Source organism: Rhinolophus hipposideros (assembly GCF_964194185.1).
Source record: "Rhinolophus hipposideros genome assembly, chromosome: 15".
Classification (NCBI taxonomy): Eukaryota; Metazoa; Chordata; class Mammalia; order Chiroptera; family Rhinolophidae; genus Rhinolophus; species Rhinolophus hipposideros.
The window spans coordinates 24,470,460-24,496,900 of NC_138061.1; the positions used below are offsets into that span (position 1 = coordinate 24,470,460).

Genomic DNA, 26,441 nt, shown 5'->3' on the forward strand with positions numbered 1-26,441 from the left:
ATGTTTAACCCGTTTAGAAAACACTAGCCCAGGAATAGTGCTTTACATGTGGCTGCAGTGATATCCCAGCACAATTCCAAAAGGAGACAGACGCCCCCAGTTCACTTCAGCAGTATTTGACTCGACACCATTAATATAGGGTGACACGGCACCAGAATGCCCTGGTGGTATTTCTTAGTGGCCTTAGCAAATCCGTTTGTTATTTTAATGTGTAATTCTAGTCTCAAGGCTAATTATTTGTTTAAGTCCTTCTGCCTCAATTAGGGATGTAACTCTCTAATGAACATGATGTCTTGGTGTGAGACGCAATGTATGTGGAACTCGAATATGCTTGTAAAATGCAAATCGCTTTAATTTGCTAAAAGCCGGTAATGAAGGCTGGACCTCTTACATAAAGAAGCTTTGGGAAATGATGTGGAGGACATATTCAGGAATTCGCTAATTGTTCTTTCCTGCCGCTGCCATTAGGGAACAAATTAAACAGAGGGTGGCTAGACCAAAGTTCTGTAGTTCTCTGTAAGAAAATTTCTGCAGGAGATGAGAAGTCACCCAAGATGAACTTCCCCAGTTTTCCTCTGTAAGAACCAAGGCAACTTTAAAATGATTTCCTTAACTTATACCAAACTCCCGCCTGGTACAGTTGGGCTTCGTACGGTTTAACTGGCTGCTGCCGAGGCACCAGTTTGGGTCTAGACTGCTGTCTTTTTCCCCAGGCTGATTGATCTCCTATCTCTGATCACTCATCAGAGAGATTTAAGTTTCAACACCCCAAAACCAGATCTGAAATCACAGCACTGGTGTTTCCCAGCATGGACCGAGAAGGATGGTGTGATATTTTTGTTCCTACAAACTGGAAGTGTCAGGCTCCCCCACCCCGTCACATCCTGCCAGAGGGTTCCACGTGTCCCCACATCTGCAGCATTTACTACACAGCATTTATTCTCAGAGGTCCGTCTTCTCCATCACGCTAGGTAGGAGGACAGGAATTGTGTCTGGGTCATTTCCCTCTGTATCTCTGGTGCCTGCATATAGTAGGCTCTCAATGCATGTTTGCTGACTGAATGTTTGAATGTTCTATTTCATAAGCCTAAAGTCCTGCTAGTTGCTAGATCCATTGCTGAGAAAAACCAAATGTGGTGGCCTTCCATACCGAGGCTTACAAGTGTTCCCTGGGGCTACATGCTGAAGTTACCTGGGCCCCTGATTCAGCTGGTCTGGGGATTTTTTTAAAGTTCCTCGAGTAATTCTAGTGTGCAGCCTAGTTAAGAATCAATGTTCTAGGTAGTACTTCTCAAACTGTAATATACATAAAAATCACCTGGGAATCTTACTAAAATGCAGATGCAGGCCAAGAGCCTGAGATTCTGCATTTATAACAAGCTTCCAGGTGAAGCCAGAGCAGCTGGTCCATTAACTGAGTTACTGAGCTTCATCTGCTTGTCGTCTGTGCCCCTGCCCGCCCTCTGAAGGCGCCGTGACTGGAGCAAGAGCTGGCTCCAAGCAGCGGCCTTTGGCTGAGGGCTGAACTTCCATGTGTGGAGGGAAATACCCAATTGCTATAGGGAAAATGCCAGGTCAACTTATTAACTGACCGGTAAGCACATAGTGAAGGCCAGAAGTGTGAAGTGTCAGCATACATAGAAATGCTTTGGAAAAGTAGAAAGAACTGTGACACCAAGAGGGTCTCTGGGCCAGTTAGAGTGTTTCAGATGCCCACGGACTTCAGACCCCCACGTCCCCGTCATCTGCAAGCCCCTGAGACAGTGCCTCTGAGACCAGAGCAGAGATACCCATAGCGAACCCCGGGGATCCTTTAGAACTCCCACATCCAGTCTACACCTCATAACAATGAAATCAGACGCTCTGGGGTTGGACCAGGCACTGGGATTGTTTTCATCCTGATTGCACTAAACAGCTACGTGGAAAACCTCCACAATGGCGGGATGTGTAAGCTCACGTTGGGTAATAATCTCGTGGGGGCACATGTTCTCACAAAGGGTTTGAAGAGTTTTGATGCAGACTCACATCTCTTCTATCATATCATCTTCACAACACGTTCACTTTTCACATTAGGAATTAGACCTAGAGAGTCAAAGTTCTACGGTGCCAGGCTCCACCTAGCACAAGGAACAAATGTGTGGTTCCCCTCACCTCCTCTTGCTGCCTGTGGGGGAAGTGGGTTATGAACTATTACCTGAGGTTGTCACCACCCTCTGTCAGTTCGTGTAACAACCCCAGCTGCAGGTTGGCCACAAAGGACTTGAGGTGAGCCAGCTCCAAGGCCTTCCAAATTTCCTCATCTGAGTAGTTGTTGAAAGGGTCTAGATTCATCCTCAGGCTTCCAGAGAACAGGATGGGATCCTGCAAGTCAAGGGAAGAGGGGGCTGTTGGGGCTAATGACAGAAAAGAGACCAGCAGTGATTTATGGCCAGGAGAATGCGAGTAGGACTGGCCTGAGAGTGAAAGCTGCTTAGTGGTCAAGATTTGCCAGGTTTCCCAGCTGCAGGCTTAGAGCCGCTGCCAGCTGGGGAGCTAAGCACAGGATTAAGAGGAGTTCCTGGTTTGTTTTTCCTTATTTTCATTTTGCTTCTCATTCTGAGATTCCTTTATGGATTTCCCAATTTGCCCCAGCAGCATCTCTTAAGAAGGGAAGCGATATGTCCCACACTCCCAAATGAAAACTCATGGTGTGGAGGTGAAGGGAGCAAGGCTGTACGGTCACAGGAGAAGAATTTATTATGCCTTTGAAGAGGCTGGAGAAGAAAAACTGAGGAAACACCGGACAAACCCGAACCACCCCCGGAGACTTGGCTGCAATGAGCAGAGGGGGAGCGGTTCTAATGAGGACCCACAAACCCCCAAGAAGCCTCTAGGGCAGTCCTTATTTGTGGGGTCGAGAGGAAGCCCAGGGGAAGCCTTTCTTGCTGATGTACTAAGTATTCGGCTTGCTGCTGGCAGAAACCTGCAGCAAATTCCCTCCCCTATCTTTTAACCATCTCAAATGGGGACTGTAAAGCTTAATAGTTTCAAGCCTCAGCGGCACAACTGCTACTTAATGCTGATTGCAAAGGTCTTGAGAACCATGATGGGTTCTAGAAGTGCTAAATAATCATCTGTTCTATTTGACTTCTGTTGTGTTGCTGCCACCTACTGGTTAGATACTGGCAGTCACACAAGCATATTCCCTCAAATGCAAAACTTAATTTTTGTAAGTTTGGAAACAATGTGCCTTAAGGAACTATTATAGCTTAGGTATCCTGGGTGGACTGCAGAAATAACACGGCTAATTGAATATACATGCAGAGGACGCACATGTTTTCTGCAGGACTAGCTGTCCCCCGCTGCGTGTGACAGAGTAAGTTCTAGAGCTCACCTGGGGGATGATGGTGAGTTTCTCTCGGAGGTCGTGGAGCCCAATGGAAGCAATATCTACACCATCAATGGTGATCTGGCCACCGGCAGCCTCTAGGATCCTGAAGAGGCTGTTTGTCAGGGATGACTTCCCAGCGCCTGTCCTGCCCACCACGCCAATCTGTAAAGAATTGCTTGGCAGGTTAGTTCACCCGGTAATGCTCGGTGGATACAAATTTAGCCTGCGGCAGTAGTAATCACAGGTGGAAAGAGACGGTGATAGGCCACTTCATCTCTAAGATGTTAAACTGCTTTCGGTTTTGGTGGGGAATAAACAAGCCCAGATGGCAGAAGAAAATGGTCTTCCCATCCCACCTCCTAAACTGTTGCTTGCTGAGAACTCCAGTGACTGGTGGAAATGGACATATCAGAGGCTGTTACTGTCATGATTGGAAATGATAGATTTTTAAAAGAAATCCTTGACTAGAAGTGAGGAGAAGGGAAGACTCAGGCCTGCCATCACGTAAGAACCAGACCCTGACAAGCTTCCTTATCCACGCATTTGTGGGGTCCTGCGTCAGACCCCCAAGTCCACTGGAGAACAAGAACACCATAGGAGGGTGCAGGACTTTGCAGACAGACCAGAACGAGAACTGTGTCATTCTGGCTGCAGGGTGAACCCCCACACTGCTGTTGTCACCAGGTCCCCTGCAGGCCAGCTGCTTCCTCACTTGCTCTCTACAAGGCCTGGCATTTACAGGAAATGAGCCCTGGTCAGCCTCAGGAGAAGTGATGCCAGCCAGAGGTAGCAGCGCAGGGCTGAGCAGAAAAGCCCTTACAGCCCTGTAAGTCTGTTTGATGCTATGTTGATATCCTGCCCTCTAGTGGTAGCCCTATGTCCCTACACCTCCCCAGCGGAGGAAGTGCCCTGCCCCTCTCCCTCCATCTGAGAGATGAAAGCCCAGAGCCCAGCGGCTCAGCACCTCTGTGTCCAACAGTCCTCTGACCACAAGGACTCGCATCCAGGCCTTTCTTCAGCTCCACCTACCTTCTCTGAGCTCCTGATATCACAAGTGATCCCTTTCAGTACCAGATCCAGCTCAGGACGGTACCGTACTTGGTAGTTGTTAAACTGGATCTCCCCTTTGCTGGGCCAACCTGCCGGAGGCCTCTTATCAGTCACCCAGGGTGCCTGGCAAGGAAACAGGAGGAGAAGTGCTTTACATGGAGTCATCTCGCTGAACAGACCCCATGGGACTCATGTTGCAGAGCAGGAGGAGGTTAGCCGTGTCCCAGCCACCTGTGGGCAGCTGCATTGAATAGACTGAACTAGACTAGGACTTCCGGAGGTTCCCACCCTATTCAATGAAAGAAACTCTGTCTCACGAGGCTGTTCAGTGGACCTCCAGAATGAAGCCACCATTAAACCTGGTGCATTCTAAGACCTGACTTTCCCCAAACCGTGTCTTATTCTAAGTTTCAAGAAATTAGGTCCTTTGAGTTAGAGCAAGGGACACTTCAGGAGAACCTTTATAACCCCACATGTAATCTCTAGACAAGGGGAAGATTCTCTCTCAAGGGGTAAATTTTTTTTGCCTTGTTCCTGGTTTCCTCTAATTCCTCCTTACCTCATTTTCCACGTTTATGTACTCATTTATTCGCTCAACAGCCACAATGTTGGTCTCGATTTCTGATGTCATCCTCACTAGCCAGTTCAGGGTTTGTGTGATCTACAGTAAAACCAGAAAACCAAAGATCATCTCAGGCTCAGAAACCAATGCAACTAATGAAACCAAGAGTTCAATCTGGTGCCTACTTTGTACTTCGCACTATGCCGAACTCTATGAGAAAGCAAGGAAAGTACAAGTGACAATCTTCACCTCCTTGAGGGAGGAAATGAGACCAGTGCATCAAATGGCTGGAGACCAACTAAGTGTTCAACTGTGCTGTGCTCATATGCCAGGCAATGTGAGCTTGGGGTGGCCTGGGGCTAAAGCTGGGATGGAAGAGGCTGCCAGTTGGTGGAATGGGAACAGAACTCCCATGCCTGTAAGCCTAGTGTTCTTTGTGGAAAGGGTGGTGGGTGGCATTCTACATACAGGGAAAGCATAAGAAGACACAAAGTAGGAAAAGGCCTTCCAAAGAGCTGTCTCTTCTCTCTGCTCTCAGTTAACAACAGCTCGGTTGAGAACTCAGCCCTGAAGAAGGGACATCCACATGGACCCTTTCTTTCTTTACCCAGATAAACTCTAGGTGCCTTCCTGCTGTTACAAAGATGCATCTAACCAAGAGAAAGAGGGTTCTCATGATCCGGGCCTGTCTGGAGCCCAGGGAATCTGTGGATTACTCACAGGCAAGCTTCTTTCAGCAGAAGACTCAAACCAGGGAGTTTTTGTGAGCAAATGTTGGTTAGAGAGAAGGAGAACGCAATATCGTGGGGACTAAGAGTAACCACTTTGTGTCGGTTGAACCCCATGAAATTGTTTTTGTTTTGGTTCAGTCTAATAGCTCTGTCTTTGCCCATCTGCCGTAGGTTAATAAGCCTAGAAATGGGGGGACCGAGGGGCCCTGACACAAGGCACTGAGTGATTCCGGTGGACAGCAGAGTCCTTCTGGATGCCCACCAAGATCGTCGTGCTCCTCACTAACTGTTACTGCAGACAGTACCATACAGTGTGTGCTGGTAGCTCTGCAAACCTCCAATATATTTGTTCAAAAAGACACCGTGAGAGGCCAAATGACTCATTCAACGAGTGTCATTTGTTGAACAACGACTGTAGTGCCAGCCACTGTCTTAGGTGCTGAGAAATAAAGTCTAACATTTATCCTCTTGTCATGCTGCGGATGCATTATAGTTTTATTGGCCTCTGTGTTCTTTACTAGAAAGAACTTTAATGATTCTGTGACCTATGAAAAATGAACCTACGAGTTATATGTTCAAAAGACTTTCTGCTTACTGTTATGTTATGGAAAACAAACTAATGTATTCTCTTTTGACTAGAATCAAGCAAAGAGGCAAAGAGACAGGGAACTACTAGATGGAATCATATGAACTTGCTCTCTTAACTCCCAAGGGCAACAAAATTTATGTCCACTTTTCCAGATGATAGTGGTACCTATTTAGAAAGGGTAAGGAACATGTCCACGGGTTACACAATTAGTAAGAGATAGAACCAGGGTTTGAACTTCAGTCTCTTGTAGCACCTCTGAATCTAGAAAAGAATCAAGAACATGAATTCCAAGGTAGATTCTAGACTTAACTTAAGAATAAGTGCATTCACTTAACCAAACTCCCAACCATCAGACTCACGCTGAGCGCATTGGACAGAACAAAGCCCACGGTGTCCCCACTGATGGTATCTCTGTAAATAACCATCATCAAGGATGAAAAGAAAACAATCAGGTTTCCAACCAGCTCCAGACGAATTGCAAGCCACCTACAGGGCGATAGAATCAGAGAGAGAGGTGTCACTGAGAGGTACTCACTTCCTTACCTTACCCAGCAACCTGCGTATTTATAGAACATTCTCAGAGGGCTGGATTTGACTGTACCATGTGCTCCTGAAGTCTTTTAAGTTGGATTTTGGAAAAGAAATTACATTTTAAAGACACTAGAGGAGTTTGCTAAACTAACAGAATCCTATGGTTTAATGTCTCCCAAACTTGCCAAATCATAAGAATCAACTGGGGGCAATTGTTAAACATAAACAAATTCATGCAAAAAAAAAAAAATCTCTGGACTCTTTGCCCAGGAGAGTCTGACTCCGGGGGCTTAGGTTGGGGTTTAGGAACCTGCATTTTTAACAAGTGTTCCAAGTGATTTCTTTCAATTAGGCAGGGGAAATATGCCATAGAAATCCATATGTAAGGTGAGAAAGTAAGCACCGTAACAAGGTTCAATGTATCCTGTCTGATTTCATGATTTTAAAAAGGTAGAGAAGAAGATGGAGGGGGAGGGAAGTTAGGTGCAAGTTGATCACAGGAAGATATGTTGGGGCTTTGTAGAGAACTGAATTGGATCTAGATAGACATTGTTTATAAAAATTGACTTTCCCAAATAAAATGTATTGAAATAAATTTGCACCAATAATTCTAGCATGTGTACAAATAAATATGATACATATTTACAATGAGGGTCCGATAAGATTGACTTATATGCCTGTTTTGTTCTTGGGGAAGTACCTAAGAAATAAAATATCTTCACAATGCAATTCCTGACCTCTCCAAATCACACTGAGCATCTTTAGCCTGCCCTTAATACCTCAAAACAATGTGGAAGCCACTCAAGAAGTTTCACTTCTTCTGCAAGGCCTTCCTCTTTCAAGGACATACCACTTCTTGCCAGGGTCTAGTGATGATGGAGGAATGAAGAATCTCACCTCACAGGATGTGAGCTTTCCGTTTCTGTCATCATTGGCTTTACCTGAAAATTCCCAGCTCTCCTCCCTCCAAACTCTGCTTTCTTTGCCACCCTACAAAGAGTTGTCCTGCCTGTAGAGAATCATGTATCCATTCTCAGGGAAACAAACAGAGAATGTCCAGTTCACCCAACACGCGTGCAGCACGTGGGTTACAAAATGCTCACAGATGTCCTTTGATTTGTACCATCAGCCTGAGATGGATTTTATACCAGCCATTATGAAAACAAAGAAAATGAGATTTTCCTTAGAGAGGTGAAAGCAGCTCACCCAGTTTGGTAAATGGCAGAGCAGATACAGGGACCCAGTTTCTGGTTCCAAAGCTCATCCTTTCTTCTCTCTACTTACATGTGTTTGGCCAGAGTGACTTGCTGGCCGTGCCTGCTCTCCCATAGTTAATGTTAAATATGCAGGACCCCAAAACACACATTTGGGGAATACCCAGGGAAGCCTCACCTGTTCGAGATAATCCAGGAAAAGACACATTTCTGGTTAGTGTCAATCAGTACCTCACTGTGTTTTAGAAATCGCTGCTGGTGCTGAAAGGCACGGATGACAGGCAAACCTGACACTGTCTCACTGAAGAAAGAGTAGAGTGGGGACCTGGTGACAGAGTCCAGACGTCTCAGCTGGCGGGAAGTAGCCACATAAAATATCTGGACCCCAAAAGTAAAGAGTCAGTTAGTCCCACAACCATGTTGCGTATGCCATACCTCTTCCTTTGTGCCCATGACCCAGGGTTCTTCACTTTGATGGCCACAGCCCACATCTGAACAGGATAGAAGCCTCCAGTCTCACCTCTGGCTGCAGGAATGATGAGAGAGGCCCAGAGGAAGGGGATGGGGGGACGATCTGAGCTTGGTGGGGAACAGAGGATGATGAAAATGAGGGGTCTATACCAGAGCCTTAGAGGTTTGAATTTCTAAACCGCATAAGGAGTTTTGTCAGCCTAACCCACATTCTCCCCAAGAATCCCTATATATTGTCTAAAGGAGAGTTTTTGTGGTCATTAGAAAAATGGTCTCCAAAAGGATTTTGTAAATGCAGCTGGGACCCAAGGGGTGTGGAAAGTGGATACTGGCAGGAAATGACCAGCGAAAGGTATGCTGAGGTTTGGATAAAAACTGGATAGACAAGTAAGAGACCAAAACTCTGCCTCGATGATGTGTGGAGGTAAAGATAGTTCTGGAAGTTTGTGGAATGGTGAGGGTCTAAGAACCAGAACTGGAAGTAATAGAGTGCAGGCCAACTTTCTGAGGGCAGAAGGGTGAGGTTCGGAGGGATGGGTCAGTGGTGCGACTAGATTCCATGAGGAAACCAGGGAAGAGCTGGGCACTTGAAGGTCAGAATTCAAAATGTTATACCTGGAAGTTTTCTCAAAGATCCAGCTTCTTATTTGTTAGTGTTATTAACAGTTAAAAGGCTATTACTATCAGCCAAGATGACAATGTACCTGAGGAGGAACTCAATACAAGCACCAGAAGGTGTCCCCTTTCCACAGGCCACAGGCTGCTCTTGACTACAAGGTCAGAATTGTTTTCCTGAGGTGAACAGTTCATCCCAAAGGTAACTAACTGGTAGGACAAGAGTTCTCTCCACAGCTTCCCTTCCCTCATCAGTTTTGAATAAGGGCATGGAGTCCTTTCCACTTGCTCCAGTTTTCCTGTGAGGCGTGGCTTTCAAACTACCTGTTCCCTCACAAACACATTAGAAAGACACCCAAAGACACCCCAGTGAAACAAGAACTTCCCTGAAGTGGAAAGAGATCCAGCTCCTGCTGAGAGACATCTCCAAGTAGGAAAGCCTAAGCCAACCAAGGAAGCAGCCATAGAGCATGACTCTTCTAGAAGTAACCGATGACCTAACCATTCGTGTGTGGGGCTCACAGAGCTTCAAGACTTTGTCCAGAGGCAACCTCAAAGTAGTCTTGGCTCTAAATATAAATATGCCCCACTTAAGCTTCCAGGGAGGCAACAGTGAAGGTGAATTTTCTATGACTCATACACCCATGGGTGCTGACACTTCAGCTTGAGACAGTCGCCTAAGGACTCCTCCGTGTATCACTACGTGGCTGAACGACAAAGATGCTGGAACGGAACAAGTGACCAGCAATAAACCAAAGAGCAGATACTAGGGAAGGAGCCTGGGCTTCTATAAGCTGAGAGGAAAGGAGACCTAGCCATTTCCAAACCCACCTGAACAGACACATAAATGATGCCCAGAGGGATGATGACGATGATGAAGGCTGGAGTGGCAGTGCAGATCATGATAAGGATACTGATGATCCCCAGGAAGCACAAAATCCAGCTGCGCAAGGACATGGGGAGGGTGTCATCCACCGTGGAAATGTCCTAGGAGCACATAATCACAAGAGATGGTATACCAAGGAATGCTTATGACATTTCACATCTTCCTGAGTCCAGCAGGAAATTTCTTCCATTCTGGGTTCCCAGCGACTCCTTCATTTAATCATTTCATGACAGTCATTTGCAATATTCTATTCATCCCCAAACCAATCTCATTTTTGTAATTTCTTCATCTTTCTAAATCCCTGTAAACAGACATGGCAGTCATCCTTCACCTTTATGGTAATAGGCTTGGCAAAGGTTTGTACTCTTTTCAGTGAAATTCCCATTTGTCAAGTTTATTAAAGCATTCATAACCCTGTAAGCTAATAGAGCCTTACAAGGTAAATTCTCCTATAGCCAATTCAATTATTCTAACTTTACACAGGTCCTGATTCCACTGAGTACCTAGAACAGAACCTGGCATATAACACATTCAATAAACATTTGTTTGGAGTCTCCAGTCAAGAAGCCCTGTTGCCCACCTTTGACAGAAGAACCATTCTCTAACTAGGAAATTGTTTCTTCTGCCAAGCACAGAGCTTCAAGAGGAGAGGGAGGTATAGATTAAATGTGATCCCTGCCTGGCTAGTGTCCTAACCGAAGAACCCAGAGATGATGGATGGGTCTTACTACCATATTGCCTTCATGTCGTGTTGAACAAATGAATACGAAAGCAAATGGATGAATGGATGGATGGATGGATGGATGGATGGATGGATGGATGGATGGTTGGTTTAGTATACACAGAAAACCTGGCTTATATTTTGGGTTTCCCTTGCCTATATTTCTTAGATTAAGTTGATTCTAGGATTAGGAATATGTGACTATCTCTGGAGTGTTCCAAAGTAGGTAAGGGATAACAGTTTCCCAAGAGAGCCCTGAAGAGTGGATGACTCCTGAGTCCAATGTACCCTTCCCAATGTCACATCAGAATGCAAATAATATTTTCAGGATTAGAAGAAAAAAGAAATCCTCACCAGCTATCAGTTCTATGTATATTACTTTTGACCCTTACTTGGCACAGATTCTCCGTCTTTCTGTCTTCCACCTACTCTTTAATCTCCTCTTAAGGGCTCAGCCATCTGTTCTGGAGGGAGCGAGATCAAACTCTCCTTTATGGGCCTCAGCCACGTTCCCCACAAAACTCACTATGTAATTTCATGACAGTTTCCTTTTTCATGAAAAAGCAGTTAGCACAATATGACTGCTGCCTAAGTAACTCACAGAAAGATTTCTGTGTTCTCTTTTTCAGAAGATGAATTCTATATTACAATATCAAAAAAGAGTTGCAATCTTTGCAATCTTTTCAAAATTCCTGTGAAAAATCTCTCCATCCAAAATGGTGTGCTTTGTAAAGTTCTATTAAAGAGCAGAGAGTCTACTGAAGTTGTCTCTAATCACATCATGCCCACTAGTTTTGTCCCAGAGGAAATTAAAAATAGGGACCAGTCATCTGCCCACTATAGAACAGTCACTATGTCCCCAGGACCTGGCTGTGAACTGTTAGCTAGCCTTTCTGCGTCTGCTCCAGGACCAATTAAGTGTCCAGAGCTGCTCAGACATTTAAAAATGTGTGTGCCTTCTTCTATAGAGGAATGGAAACTGTGCTGGTAATAGTTGAATATTACTTAGAATTGCCTGGTTTCTGCCTCTGTTCCTGAAATTTCCATCTCATATGCATTAAGAATCAATAAGTTCAGTCTGGCCCATGGAAGAGAGCCGGCCATCTATAATCTTAACATTTATTGAGCATCCTAATGGCTAGTACAGTTCTTAAGGCTCATAGGAGATGCTAATAAGTGTCGTTGACTGACTGAATGAGTGAATGACTGATAAGGGTTCTAGGAACATCAGTAGGTGGATACCATGTTTTAGAACCTTATTAAAATAACAGGTGGCTCTCTTCCATAATCTGGACCTAATTTACTTAGTCTTAAAGCATCAAAGATGGAGGTTTCAGGAACGGAGGCACAGACCAAGCAAAGGATTATCCTGCTATCCCTTTTATTTATGTTACACCCAGTGATCGTACTGTTACTTTTGTTTTTTCCCTCTGCAGAATAATTCTTCTCATCCTGCTTCTACTGCGACCCACCCACTCCCTACCCCAACCATCTCCCTGACTAACTTCTATAACTTAACTCATGTCACATTTTCTGACATTTCCTACCTTCTGTCACCCAGACTGAGATAATACCTCTTTTCTCTGTCACTCTTTTGTACTTTCTGAACACCACTGTACACATCATTGTTATTTTGGTTTTACTGTATTCTATTATAATCCTTTATTTCCTTGGCTGTGTCACTCACTAGATGATGAACTACTTAAAGGGCCACAATTGTTCATCCCTGTATCCCCAGGCTCCTTGAGACCTCACACAAGGTACTCAAGAAACATTTGCACTCTAAGTGAAGAAAAGAACTGGAACTACACAGAGTTGACCAAGGAGAAATTAGAATTCTTTCCCTGTCAGCATATAAACACAACATCTTATAGCCCTTAGGATACTTACACCAGCAAACCTGTTCACAATCCGGCCTATGGGTGTTGTGTCAAAAAAACTCATGGGTGCTCGAAGGATATTGCTCAGCAGTTGCTTGTGAAGGATGTTTGCTGCATGCGTGAAACCATAGGCACTCCAGAGATTTGCTATGAGCACAAATATACCTAGAAATGGAACCAGTTTAGTCAGCACCATGCCCAGGGATCACCTGAAGTCTTGTGCCAAGGACAAAATGTCAATTTCTTCCCAGCGTCCAGGCAAAGTACCGGGACCGGACAGATGCTATAAAAAATGGCTGTCACAGCCATCAGACGTACCTTGCACTAATCCCAGAGCTCCATAGACGCCAACTCTCATGTCCCTCTGAGAGGCTGGATAGTTGGTGCCATTGAAGGTTTTAGAGTCATTGGTCCAAGCACTGAGCCAGAGGTTGGATCCAATCAAAGCCACAGAGTTGATTACATAGGCTAAGATGATGAAGAAAATTGAATACCATCCTACTGCTTGTAGGTATTTCATGTAGATGGAGAACTTCACCTGCAAAGCGCCCACCTCAATGTTAGTAGAATTCCTAATGGTTTTTGGTGAGGAATTACCTAGAATACCAATCGCAAGAGGGAATGAAGTTCCCTGCAAAAATGGATTTTGGGTAGCAAAATTTGGTAGTTTGTGGTTATCATGTCTGCCTTGGTTCAGGATAATAATCAATGCTGAAATACAATGCAAGGTAAATATCATCAGATTGTTAATGAGCTTCTAGATGTCATTAAGAAGGGAAAATAGAAAAATAGAGTGGGAAAGATAGGGTGATACTGTTGACCTCGGCATTTGTTTTATTATAATAATTTAGATTTAAATTAAGGCCTTGGTTTTAAGTTTCATTAATTTGAATTGTGTACTCGGAATTGATATATCAGTGTTCTCTGGCTCCCAGAACTGCATCTCAAAGTAGTTTTGTTGTTTGCTCCATATATCAGAATGGAATCAAACACTCAGGAAGTGTGCAATGAGTATATTCACAGGAAACAGGTCATACTTCATGGAAATATGATTTAATAGAAAGCCCAGAGTCTCTATCAAAATTTCAATGATGAATTTAAAGATTGGCAAAGCAAGCATAGACATAACCCTCCTGTAGATAAGTATTCAAGTCATCAAACTTTAAAATGTTGGGATCCCAAGCCATATATCATCTCTAATGGTACTTTTTTTGTGGTATTCACCTTTCCAGTTTGTATGAATTCCTTCTTAATTAGTGTTTGTCCTTTCACTAGTTCTTCTTTCTCCTTCAGGGTATTCACATTCTTTGTTTTCAAGGAGTTTTTTAGGGACTTCAGATGCCTGCTATTGGACCTAGATCTGAGAGATTGAGAGGGGAAAAGCTTTCCTGAGCATGTAGGTGAATCCAAGGGCCTTCTTGCAAGCAGATGTCACAGTTGCTCTGCTTGCATCAAAGTGCACTTCAGAGCAGATGGCCTTGGGGGAAATACACCACTGCAACCCTCCTCCTCATAGAAGGAAACAAAGGAAGAGCTAGGAGTGTTCATGGTGTCCACTACCTCTGGAAAAGCCCACATAGAAAAAGAGACCGACCAAGTGGAAACATGGAAGTGCTGAGATCTGCCAGCTGAACAGATGACGAACCTGTGGCTAAGTGTTCGACGAAGGCTATTCTCTCTTTCCAGGGTCAAGGAGACGACATCCTCAGGGATTTCCTCCACACTGGGCACAAGCCCATAGACATCGTCTTCTTCACTATCTTCATTGACTAGGAGACACATGAAAGGTTAGGGAGATAGCTGCCTAGAGCCCTGTGAACCAGGAGAGAGAAGCCTTTTCTAATCTTGCTGGCCTCAGCAAGAGATCCCAAATGTACACACGGGTGGGAATCTTTTACTCTAGAAATTCTACTATGAGTACAAGAGAAAGACATGAATTTTGGGGTGCCAGAGGTTAGATGTTACAGATTGAATTGTATCCCTCCAAAATTCTAATCCCCACTACTTCAGATTGTAACTTGATTTGGAAATAGGGTCATTACAGACGTCATTAGTGAAGACGAGACAGACTGGAGTAGAATGGACCCCTGATCCAGTATATCTGATGTTCTTATAAAAAAGGGAAAATTAGGACACAGAAATGCACACAATGAGGTACATCATGTGAAGATGAAGGCAGAGACTGCTGGGATATGTCTACTAGCCAAGAATGCCCAAGATTGCCAGCCAACCACCAGAAGCTAGGAGAGAAGCCTGGAGCAGATACTTCCTTCAGAGCCTGCAGACGGAGCTAACCCTGCCCACACCTTGATTTTGGACTTCAGAACTGTGAGACAAGAAATTTCTGTTGTTTAAGCCACCCAGTTTGTAGTACTTTGTTACAGCAGCTAATTAGGAAGCTAATACACAGATTCAGTACAAACCCAAGTCACCTTGCCCTCCTCCCTTCCCCTCATTCTACCATCTCATGGTCTGTCCCTCGAGTTCCAGAACCAATACAATAGCATGCCAGGCACTGGGGCTTATACAACGGCTCAGAAATTGCCTATCAGGGGAGGCCGGATGGCTCAGTTGGTTAGAGCACCAGCTCTTAACAACAAGGTTGCTGGTTCAATTCCCACAATCGGCTGCACCCCTGCAACTAAATATTGAAAACAGCGACTGAACTTGGAGTTGAGCTGCGCTCAGTACAACTGGACTGAAGGACAGCGACTTGGAGCTGATGGGCCCTGGGAAAACACACTGTTCCCCCAATATTCCCCAATAAAAAATAAAAATAAAAAAGAAATTGCCTATCAGTGTTTACCAGAACATGGGCTTAATGAGCTATTTTGCAAACTGTCCTTTGTACATAAAAGATAGGATACTTCAAAGAGGCTGTCCACCCATGTGGGTTTATAACAGAATCTTGAAACTCAGATTCAGGCAAATCAGAAAACAAAAACAAAACTGAAAACATTTAGAATCAGCGTAATAACACTGTCCTGGTCACGCTGATGTGGATGACTGAACAGTAGCACAGAGGGCTGCAGCCCGTGGTGTGGGCCTTCGCTCCCCAGGGGTGCTTTTGTTTTCCCTGGAGCACTGACAGGCTGACAGAAAGCTCCTTTCTGCTGCTTCCTGGTGCCCCTACCCCATTCTCCTAGGCTGGCTTTTGATCCCTGTCACCCACACCATCCTGTTCTCAACACTTACAGACGTCCCGGGCTTTCCTTTCCTTCCCTTGTGCTCCCAGGGTGGTTTATCCACCCCATGTCCTGACCTCAAGCCTGCATATGCTGCCACTTGCAGGCTCTAGCTACTCCCTCTTCGGCTGAATGCTGGAATGGCTCTGCACGTCCAGATCCTGCTTTCTCAGCCCTGCCCTCCTGCTGGGGGCTGCTGCCCCCAACTATGCACAGGACTCCTGAAGGGTCTGGGGAAGGACCCCAGGGAACAGGGCTCCATTGCTGACTGGAGCTAATCAGTGACCCCAGTGGTGGTGGTGTTAGGGGCTATTCCTGTGGTGTCCGGTGACACTATGCAGCTGCCATGACTTTTTCTGGTTCAAAACACGCAGTGGTTTTGGTATATTCGTCAAGATCCCTTTGTTAGGGCTGATCAAGAATTCAGCAGTGCACTGTTAGTCCCAGCCTACAAAGCTGTCCAGGAGGTGGTTTTAGTGGATTTACGGTAGGTGGGATGGGATGTCTCACTTAAATCAGTAGAAGCAGGGCGTCCCTAAAAGGGGGCCCCTCATGCCACTGGTGTTTCTTCCACAAGGGCTAATCACCCCAAACCTCCAGTCATACCCTTCTGCAGAGTGTCCTTTGATGGCATGGCAGAGACCGGATCAGAAGGATGAGCCTCCAGCTCGGCTCGGGCATAGTGTTTCTATGTTTGTGTGTCTTAACAGAGACACAAAACACAGAAAGAGCAGATTTTGCATCTCTGGGTCACTCACTTTCAATGACCTGAACAGTTCAGAAGGTAGACATCAGTTTGCCACTCCCACCCCTTCCCATACCCACATTCTAGCCTGTTCCAATCCTCCTTACATACTTGTGGCTTCTTCTTCAGGACCCTCCTGTTTCATAAATGTCTTCAGATTCTTAGCAAATGATCCCTTCTTGGCCAGCAGAGAGCTGTAGGATCCCTTCTCCAAGATGGTGCCGTTCTCCAGAACCACAATCTCATCCACTTGGGGAAGAAAGTGAATGCTATGTGTAACCAACAGTCGAGTCTGTAAAAATAACAGTAAGTTGTGCAGATGACCCTGTCTCCTCCACCTTCTTTGTCCTACTCTAAAAAAAGGAAAAACAGACACTTCAATTCACTGTGGAGCTTTGCTTCAAAATGTGGCCCTGACCCTTTGGGCTCTTTTACTTCCTCTTTCCTTCCCAGCACCTCATCCTAAAACCTGACCCATGTGTAAGATGAGACTTCTGTCATTGTGGATATACTCACAGTTATATTTTATAGTAACAATGAAGTTTGCACTACACACGCTGTCCTCCAGCTTCCTGGGTAGCCAGGAGTTGGGCTTAGGAATGTCACCTCAGATCCAGGCCTATCAATCTAACTGATGCATACATAACTAATTAAATAACTAGCTAACTAACTGCCTATTTCCTAACCAGTTAATCAACGGAGCTAACAAGAACTGCCCAGATTCTTTCCGCATGTTTGCGATACTGTGGAGCAAAAAACTCTATCTTTTGCCCCAGGTCCTCCTTCATGTGGAGACTCGACGTTCCTTGTATTCCTGTCTATTGATGAAGCACATTGACTGCTGAAACAGGGTCTCCACTCAACGAAAGACAATCACTCCTACACCAGTAACGAGGCGCCCATATGGGCCGTGGGGTTGAGAAGGGCCTCTAGAGAGATAACCCAAGCCCATTGCCTCTGTCTCTACTTCGCATCCCTGCGGACACTAGGTCCCCCTTCTCTGGAAGACCCAGGAGACGCTCATCCTTCAAGTTGCAGCTCAAAGCCAGCTCTTCTGGGAGCCTTTCCTGAGTCCCCAGCAAGATGTAGGTCTTCCTCCAATGTTTCCACTGTAGTTTATACAGACTGCCATTAAAATAATTCTTGTATTATAATATCATTGCTTGCTTTTCTGTGTGTCTTCCCATCAGATTGTAAGTTCCTTGAGAGCCGGGACCAGACCTTTTCATCTCCACACACCCAGTCTTTGTAACGAACCAGGTCATGTTCAGTTCGTGAATGAATAGAGCCAAGAAGTCTTAAGGACAAAAACCAGGACTAGAAATAAGAGGGAGAGGGAGCTCCTGTTGACTCACGGATCCAATAGAGAAGCAAAGGACCTCAGAAGGACAGCAGCCCGGTCAACGCTGCCATCCTTTGACTGGCAACATTCAAGAAATCTCGAAGGGACCCGGCCAAATACAGATGGAGTCTAGCTGCCCAGAGTTGAGGGAGATGTTATTGATGGCCCCCACTCTACACTTGCTGCTGGTGAGGAGCGTCTTCAAACCCTCAAGGGGCTCTGTCAGCCCCTCTCCATTTGGCCCACTGTGTCAGGACAAATGTGCTATCTTGCCCATGGTAAGAAAAGTTCGGTCTCCGGTCTCCACTTACAACCAGCTCTAGTGACTTGCTTTGGACACTTTACCTGTACTATCTATCTCAGAGTGGCCATGTGAGAATCAAATGAGACAACGCAGTCCAAACGCTTAGCACAGGCCTAGGACATAATGAATACTCAAACAACGTTAGCTTTATATCCATGCTTAGGTTGAGTCATCCTTTCCAGGCACAGTGTTCCTACATCCTGCAAGGGTTCCAGGAAAGTGCCTTCTTAGAGCGTAGCTCTAATCCCTGCAGGATGACCTCTGTCCCACCAGCAAGCTGTGCTGTGGGGACCTCTGGGATATTTTCTGACACCAGCCAGCTCTCTGACTCCAGCTGGGTGTTCAATAATTCAATTCAATTCTGACACTAACTCCCGGGATTAGCACAAGTCCCACAATTTAAGTGCTCTGTCCCACAAGACTGTCCCGACTTCAGATGCCAGTCACATGTCTTGAGCCACCCATACTTCTGACCAACTAGCTATAAATTGGGGATTCCCACAGACCCCCTCCTTAGGTCTGATAATTTGCTAGAATGGCTCATAGATCTCAGGAAAACACTTTACTTACATTTATCAGTTTATTTAAAGGATGAAACTCAAAAAAAGTCCAGTGGAAGAGATGCATTGGGCAAGGTATGGGGGTACGGAGTGTGTATGTGGCATTTCCATGCTCTCACCAGGTGTACCACCCTCCCAACATCTTGATGTGTTCCCCGACCCAGAAACTCTCTGAATCCCATTGCTCAAGAATTTTTATAACCCAGTCTCCAGGTCCTTCTCTCCTCCCCACACAGTGGATGGGGCTGAAAGTTCCAACCCTCCCATCACTTGGTTTTTCTGGGGAACAGCCTCATCCTGAGGTTCTTTAGGGGTTCCATTCTAAATTACTCGTCAGCATAGACTCCAGTACGATCTAAAGGGGCTCATTCTGAATAACAAGAGACACTCCTAGTATCACTCAAGAAATTCCAAGGGTTAGGAGGAGCTCTGTGCCAGGAACTGAAGACAGGTCTCAAAGTCTTCTACTTTTTATCATAATCAATTTTCCTAAAAAGCCTCAATGTCTGAGCCACAGAATAAGGCCCAAATTAGCCATTTCCAGCATAAGCCATGACCTCAAGGGGGGAGCCCTCACGGGGTCATTTCCTGGGAGACCAGACTGACCCTGTTTCTCTACAGTAGCCTAGGGGGCAGGTAAATAAGGAAATCTGCTTTGGGACAGCAGCTGTTCTAGAAGATGTGTGCCCTCCTCCCTCCCACACATACCGCATGTCTTTGTCACTTTAAATGATTTCTTACCTTGCCTTTCAATAGGCCGTTGGGACCCAAGACCTTATTGAAAATATGTCTTCCCACATGAGCATCTACAGCAGACAGGGGGTCATCCAGAATGTAGATATCTGAATTTTGATAGGTAGCTCTGGCCAGGCTGATCCGCTGCTTCTGACCCCCACTGAGATTTATACCCTGAAGAAGAAAATAATTTCTATTGAGCACTGCTGCTTCGTCTTACCTTCACAGAGGCAATTGAGGAGGGATAAGGAAGCTATTTGCCTCAATACGGTACCAAGGACTTAAAAATCTTACAAGTCCTTTTACATACATAAACAACTTTGATTCAAATAAATCATTTTAGGCTCCAAAATTAATGGTGGGCTCAACTTACCATCGTCTATCATATCACTTACTTATTTATTATTTTTGTTGCTTCCTGTTCCATGAAAAGGTAGAGCTATGCCAGGGCAAATTTTTCCTATTTTGTTCATGGATGCAGCTCCAGCACTGAAAATAGTGTCTGTCACATAGGTACTCAATACATGTGTGCTGAATTAATGAACAAAATCACCCTAGAGCTGTATCTTCACTAGTCTCCTAACATTTCAAGATCCTTGTGCTCAAAGACTGCTATAGGCAATTTTAGTAATGGGGAGTGTCAAACAAAAGACCATAGGCCCAAAATGGCATCTCTGGATTTAATACCTGAGTTAATTGCTGTTTCAACCTCTCCCAGAAACATAATGTTAATCAACCAGTGTGAAGCTGTCTGATCAACACCAATGAGGTAATCTGTCATGTGTGCCCTCACTATCCCCCCTTCTATGGAAAGAAGAGGCAATCTGCATGATAAACAACAACAAAAAGAAAACCCTTCTCATCCTCTTCCCCTCAAAAAAAAAAAGTCTGGGTCCAAAATGAATATTTTCTTTTCTTTCAGTAATAGCTTCCTTTCCCCGACCCCCACCCCATTTTTTTCTATAAAATCCTTCCATTTTGTACAACTCTTGGAACACCAGTCTAGTTGCTAAGTGGGACGCTGCCTCATTCATGAATCAATAAAGCCAATCAGATCTTCACATTTATTGAGTTGATTTTTGTTTTTTAACAGGAAGGAAGATGAAAACGTCCTAAACATGTAACAATCAGGACTTTCTAAACAAATTATGCTCTATCCATATAATGGATAAAATATACCATAGTCATTAAAAATCTATTTTTTTATATGGTGATGGAAGGAGAACTGACTCTGGGTGGTGAACACACAATGTGAGATATAGATAATGTATTACAGAATTGTACACCTGAAACCTATGTAACTTGACTAACAGTTGTCACCCCAATAAACTTTAATTTTTTTAAAAAAATCTATTTTTAAGAAAGACATTTTATAACACAAGGAATTAATTCACACTAAATCTATAAGTGCGGGAAGCAGATTATTAGAACCTGACTCTGGCCCTCAGTAATATACAGAAGTCGAGTCAGGACACCTAGCTTCTTGTCCCACCTCTGCCCCTCCACCTGTGATGTCAACCTTGGGCCAGTCGCTGGTTACTTAACCTTTCAGCCTCATCCTTTTTCCTTTAGATTACATAATTCCTGTGTTTGCTTCCAGGTACACACTTTTAAGTTTCTGAGTTTTTGCACACAATGTTGTACAAACCCTTGTTTTCTGGTGTTTGTTCCAAACATGACCAGCAAAATTGGTCGACCATTTTACGCCCATGTATTTCTTCACCCTTCTTACTTTTTTCCTTCAATACCCCATTACCCTTCAAGGGCCCTTGGTGTCTCAAGTACCTTCTCTCCAATTTCAGCCATGTCTCCTCCAGGGAGCACTTCTAAGTCCGGGAGGAGGGCACAGGCCTCCAGAACTTGCTGGTATCTCTTTTCATCCAGTTCTGATCCAAAAAGGATGTTGTCCTTTATGGTGCCATTCTGGATCCAGGACTGTTGCGAGACATAGGCGATGGTGCCCTGCATGGGAAAGGATCAGACCACATGACGTCCAGAAATGCAGGGTTGAAGGAGGGGGTGGCGGGAGCAGAAAGAAACCGATGAAACTTAGATTTGAAGAAATGTGTGTCAGGCTGACTGAACGTCTGATATTTATAAATGGACTTGTGTTTATCGTACCAACCAGAGAGAAAGACTCAATGTGCTACTCACCATGTAAAGTCTCCCTTTTCTCACTATCACTTTCTAGCCATGATCCTGAAAATTAGGGGATGAACGCACGTATAGCTTCTTGAACAGGGCTCTAGTCAGCTCCCAGTGAGGTTACTAGGACCAATAGAGGGCTACCACTGACCGGGGGGATAGTATAGATGACATCCAGGGAGCAAGAACGAAGAGATTGGACTTAGGGTGCAGGCTGATACATGAAGCACATCATGTCCAAAGAGAGATGGAGCCCAGCAAATGCCTGTGTTTGAGGAAGAGCGCAGTGATAAGGTAGCAAGAAAGAGCTTCCGAAAAGGAATGAGGAGACAGAGTTAAATCTGTACAGTCTGCTTTGCTAAACTGCGTGTTGGTTGGATGCAAATGAGCTCGTTCATGATTGGTAAATAATGTCAGTATAATGTGGAAGAAGTTCTTAAAAATGATGCAAGCACGTCAGTGTAAAGCAATCAGGGGCAAGCTTTCTCATAATTAAAAAGAAATCTTAGCAATCTATGAAGACCTCAAGGAAAAAAAGCTAAACATAGATAGATATGCCTCTTTTGGAGGCAAGTAGTGGCTGGGTAAATGATCCCAAGTACCTATAATTTCTCCTAAATTTAGCTCTCTGGGGAAGATGTCAGTGCGAATGAAAATGCATAAAAACATTTCCTCTCTATTAAAAAAAATCATAATTAATGAAGATGTCTATACCCTACATCAAATTTTTGTACCAGAAGCAAGTGCCCTCCCAGGAGGAGGTGGGAGGCCCAGAATTAATTGTGATGCTGGGTGCAATTGCCAGCAGAGCTTTTATAGTGCTGCTGTTTTTATTGTTATTGTTTTTGTTGGTACCCTGGTTACAAAGTTATATACATTTAATAATCTCTTCTAGCTCTATCCCCCAGGCCCTGTTATTTTTATTGCATGATTTTGCAGAACATGAGGCCTTCAGAAACACATATATAGATATAGCAGAACTGCATATACTTTAAAGGAAGACATCTCTATTCAACAGTTTTCAAACTCGAGTATGCATCTGAGAATCACCTGGGCAGCTCATTCAAAATGCAGATTCTTAGACTCTGCCCCCAGAGCCTGATTATTATATATGTGGGGCAGGGCAAAGAATCTACAGGTTATGAGTCTACCAGATGTCTCCAAGACCTTTTACCTGCAGCAACACGACAGCAGTAGTGACCAGATTCTGGAGCTCAGTGCATTCTCCCACCTGAGAAAGCAGCACTAAGTGGCCCACATTTAGATGTCAGTCTTCTCCTTGGCATTCCCTCTCACCTTGATGGTGATGTGCCCATGGACATTTTCCATTTCTCCCAGCATGGCTGACATCAAGGAGGATTTCCCAGAGCCCACTGTGCCCACCACTGCCACCAACTGGCCTGGCATAATGTCCAGATTCACGCTGAAAGAGAGAAGTGTATTTGAACAAGATAAGAGGAGATATTCAGGAGGAGCTCAAGCCACTTCTCAGACTCTCTAGGGGAAGTCTGGCATTAGGAGGTTTTTCCCTCAAGACTGGAAAATTTATCTTGTATATACAAGACTCCAAAGTGCTTCTTTAATGTGTGTGTGTGTATTTTGTTTTGTTTTGTTTTGTTTTAGCTTTAATTGACTAGAGAGCGAGCCCTAACATATCCAACTCATCTATAAGCTGTGTGAAACGTGGGTTTCCACTGGGAAAATTCCCCTTAGAACCAACATGGTACCATCGAAAAAGACCCTAGTAGGAGCCTGGAGACCTGAGTTCAACTCCCAACTTTGTCACTGATGAGCTGTGTGATCTTGGAAGGTCACGTCCTCTGGACTCTCATGTCTAAACTCATGGGGTTGGACTAGGTCAGTGTTTCTCAAACTTTGCTCTTCAATGAGACTAGCCATTCAGTGGAACCCTTGCTGAAAGCACAGATTTCCTGGTCTCGCTCTTGGATATTTGGCTGTGTCTTGCTGGGGTGGTGTCCACATTGGGCGAGACTCCTGGAAACTCCGTGCGCCAGCTCGAGTGTTTGAGTTCCTAGGACATTAGGAACATTAGAAGCTCATTCACAGTCTTTTTGAAGCTGCCCAGTGAGCTGAACCTGTTCTAGACTGTTACAAGCAGAGTGGGAGCTGTGTCCAGCCTTCCCTCAGCAAAGAGAGGCTTTCAGGTTGGGAGGGTTTAGAGGCGGAGCTTCTGGCCTGACACATCCTGGGGGAAGCTCCAGAGTTCGTGTTCAAGGCTATAGGAATAGCAGAGAGGGGTGGAAAGTCTTGGGTGTAGCAGGGAGATGATACGGTATGCTCAGTTGTGAAGAAAGAGAGATCTACCAGCTCCGGGTCCTCGTGTACTCTGTGTGCTGTGCTCCGTGGATGAGAGGGGTATGCTGTTACATGAAGTGCATGAGAAACACATTATATGCAACAGTGTGGCAAGAAGGGGTTGGCTTAGGGCAGAGGAGGTAGCCTCTAGGGAAGGATGTAGGAATGGGTTGTTTAGATGTGAAAATCCAGATCTGAAATTAAATCTTATAGAGGTAGCTCCCATTGTCCACTCTGGGTGAAGAACTCCACTCTCCTTGATTACTATTCTTGAATGAATGAATGAATGAATGAACTTAAATTGAGTTCAGATTCTTGTATGTATCCTTTACCATATTCAGAGACCTAGGTCACCTGCCTACCCTGCACTATGTCCATCCACTGTCTGGAGAACAAATGCCTTCATGGGTTCTCTGCTGGATGCACGTAGTCCCACAGCAGGAAAGTAGGGCGGCAGATACAGTTATGGGCAAGGAGGCTCAGGATCTTCCCTGTCCGCTCATCCCTCCAGGGGCTGAGCCTGCACCAGGATGTAACTGAATATGTGCACACAGCTCGTCTCCCCATTGTCCTAGCACATGGAATTTCCCAGTCACAGGATTAGAAAAGCAACTCAGAGGGTAAGGGGGTGGGGGGTGGGTGATGAGGGTAAAGGGGATCAAATATATGGTGATGGAAGGAGAACTGACTCTGGGTGGTGAACACACAATGGGATTTATAGACGATGTAATACAGAATTGTACACCTGAAATCTATGTAAATTTACTAACAATTGTCACCCCAATAAAATTAATTAAAAAAAAAAAAAAAAAAAAAAAGAAAAGAAAAGCAACTCACTCTCGAATTGTGGCTTCCAAATCCTGGTCCCAGGTAAAGGAGGCCTCAGAAAACTGTACGCATTTGTCTGTTGAGAAAAAAGCCCCTCTTTTGGTCAGATGCAGGTCCGCACATGCCTGGCTGCCCTTCCTCAGCCCTGTGTGTCCCTCCAGCAGACCTCCAGATGACCTGTGTCAGGTGCTGGCTCCCACACTAACAGGAGGAAACAAAAGCTCCTGAGGGGACTGCAACTTGTCTAGAGTCCCAAGCCTGTTGGTAACCCAGATTCCAGACCTACAGACACTCTGTGTACATTCCCAGGCCCTCTGTCTGCTTGTCTCCTGGTATAAATTCCATCTCCATATATAAATCCAGCCACTTTCCACCCTGGATTCCAGACCCACTGCTCTCTCTGGCTGTGGAGGCCCCCCAACCCTTAAACTTCCAGAACCTGCATTTTCCTTCGCTCCAGCCTACCTTCCCAAGTCCACATGCTCAGCTCCATCCTGACTTCCGCTCTCTAGATCCTTTGCAGGATTCCTTGCTTATCCTCAGAACAGCCGGCTTAGCTTTGTTAGCAATCTGGCTAAGCCATCTGTTCTAAGTGAAAAACATAATTTACGTAGAAGCAGTGTGCTTATTCATAAATGTAGGTTCAAGATGAGTCCCCTGGCTCTCCCTTTTGATCAAAGTTTTGGTGCCAGCACTGTGAATAAGTTTGGGAAACAACTCCCAAATTCATTTACCAAAATTGCAGTCATGTCGAATGGCAGATGTGTCCAACTCATCCCCTCCCAGGTACTTCTCCAGACGATCTATGGAGACACTGGCCTAGAGAAGGACACAAAGGACCTCAAGAATAAAATCGCCAAGGACAAGCTCCATCAGGGAGAGGACCTGGACTTTGTCATTCGCCTGGGATGCGGAAGAAGATAGTCAATCTGCCAGGCTTCTTGCCCACAATTTACCACTTGCCACAGCTGGAACCTCCCGACCCCCACCACAGAGAGCCGGGCCGCAACCCTGAGACAGCCCATGGCTCTGGACACAGGCAAATTAAGATGCTCTGTTTCGGCCCTTCAGAAAACATGGGGGGTGGGGAAGTGGGGAGAGGGCAACTCTATTGCTCTCTCCAATCTTTGGACCTAGTTCCGGAAACTTCCCACTGCCTGTCCCTGACGTAAGACCCTAATTTCTTTCTGGTTCTGGCAGTGAGGCCCCTGGCATGCTCTTCTTTAATCGAGTCCAGGCCTTGATGACCCACTCCGGGTCCTACCTGAGGCACCTCTGGGACTCCGGAGAGGAAGTGGCCATGACATATTTCCACATAGGCCAAGCTTAAACTGCAGCTGATAAAGCGCTGGCAGAACACCCCATTGTTGGAATATGAGGACTTGGGAAGACCTCCAGGAGCTTTTACAAGGATGCTCTCACCTGTCTCCCTGTCTTCCAGGGAGGCTGTCCTGAGACCGTTTGGGTTCTGATGGAGTACAGGCTTTCTGCCTTGCCCTCTCCTTCGAGGGCAACTGCAGATGATAAAACTGCTCAGCTGCTGCATGGACCAGCCCCTAAGACACAGAGTGCCCACTGCCCTGTTGCATTGTCATCTGGCCCTTTTTGTTTCAGTTTCCTTTTGTAGACAGGGCATGCAGGGAGCTGACACTTTTGCTGAG

General features: G+C 45.2%; 1 protein-coding gene across 1 annotated transcript in view; it reads right to left on the reverse strand.

Moving 5' to 3' along the window:
• The window catches only part of ABCC2 (ATP binding cassette subfamily C member 2), a 57,869-nt gene that overhangs the window by 5,229 nt on the left and 26,199 nt on the right, over window positions 1–26,441 (reverse strand). The window contains exons 14-30 of the mRNA XM_081074065.1: window positions 25,515–25,599; window positions 24,790–24,856; window positions 22,933–23,059; window positions 21,277–21,453; window positions 19,498–19,665; window positions 16,662–16,842; window positions 14,266–14,389; window positions 13,845–13,980; window positions 12,939–13,158; window positions 12,631–12,785; window positions 9,965–10,120; window positions 8,226–8,425; window positions 6,662–6,788; window positions 4,980–5,081; window positions 4,400–4,543; window positions 3,374–3,532; window positions 2,195–2,361 (exon numbers count right to left, since the gene is read on the reverse strand). Coding sequence (XP_080930191.1) covers window positions 2,195–2,361; window positions 3,374–3,532; window positions 4,400–4,543; window positions 4,980–5,081; window positions 6,662–6,788; window positions 8,226–8,425; window positions 9,965–10,120; window positions 12,631–12,785; window positions 12,939–13,158; window positions 13,845–13,980; window positions 14,266–14,389; window positions 16,662–16,842; window positions 19,498–19,665; window positions 21,277–21,453; window positions 22,933–23,059; window positions 24,790–24,856; window positions 25,515–25,599 — 2,495 coding nt within the window. The remainder of the gene's footprint in view (window positions 1–2,194; window positions 2,362–3,373; window positions 3,533–4,399; window positions 4,544–4,979; window positions 5,082–6,661; window positions 6,789–8,225; window positions 8,426–9,964; window positions 10,121–12,630; window positions 12,786–12,938; window positions 13,159–13,844; window positions 13,981–14,265; window positions 14,390–16,661; window positions 16,843–19,497; window positions 19,666–21,276; window positions 21,454–22,932; window positions 23,060–24,789; window positions 24,857–25,514; window positions 25,600–26,441) is intronic.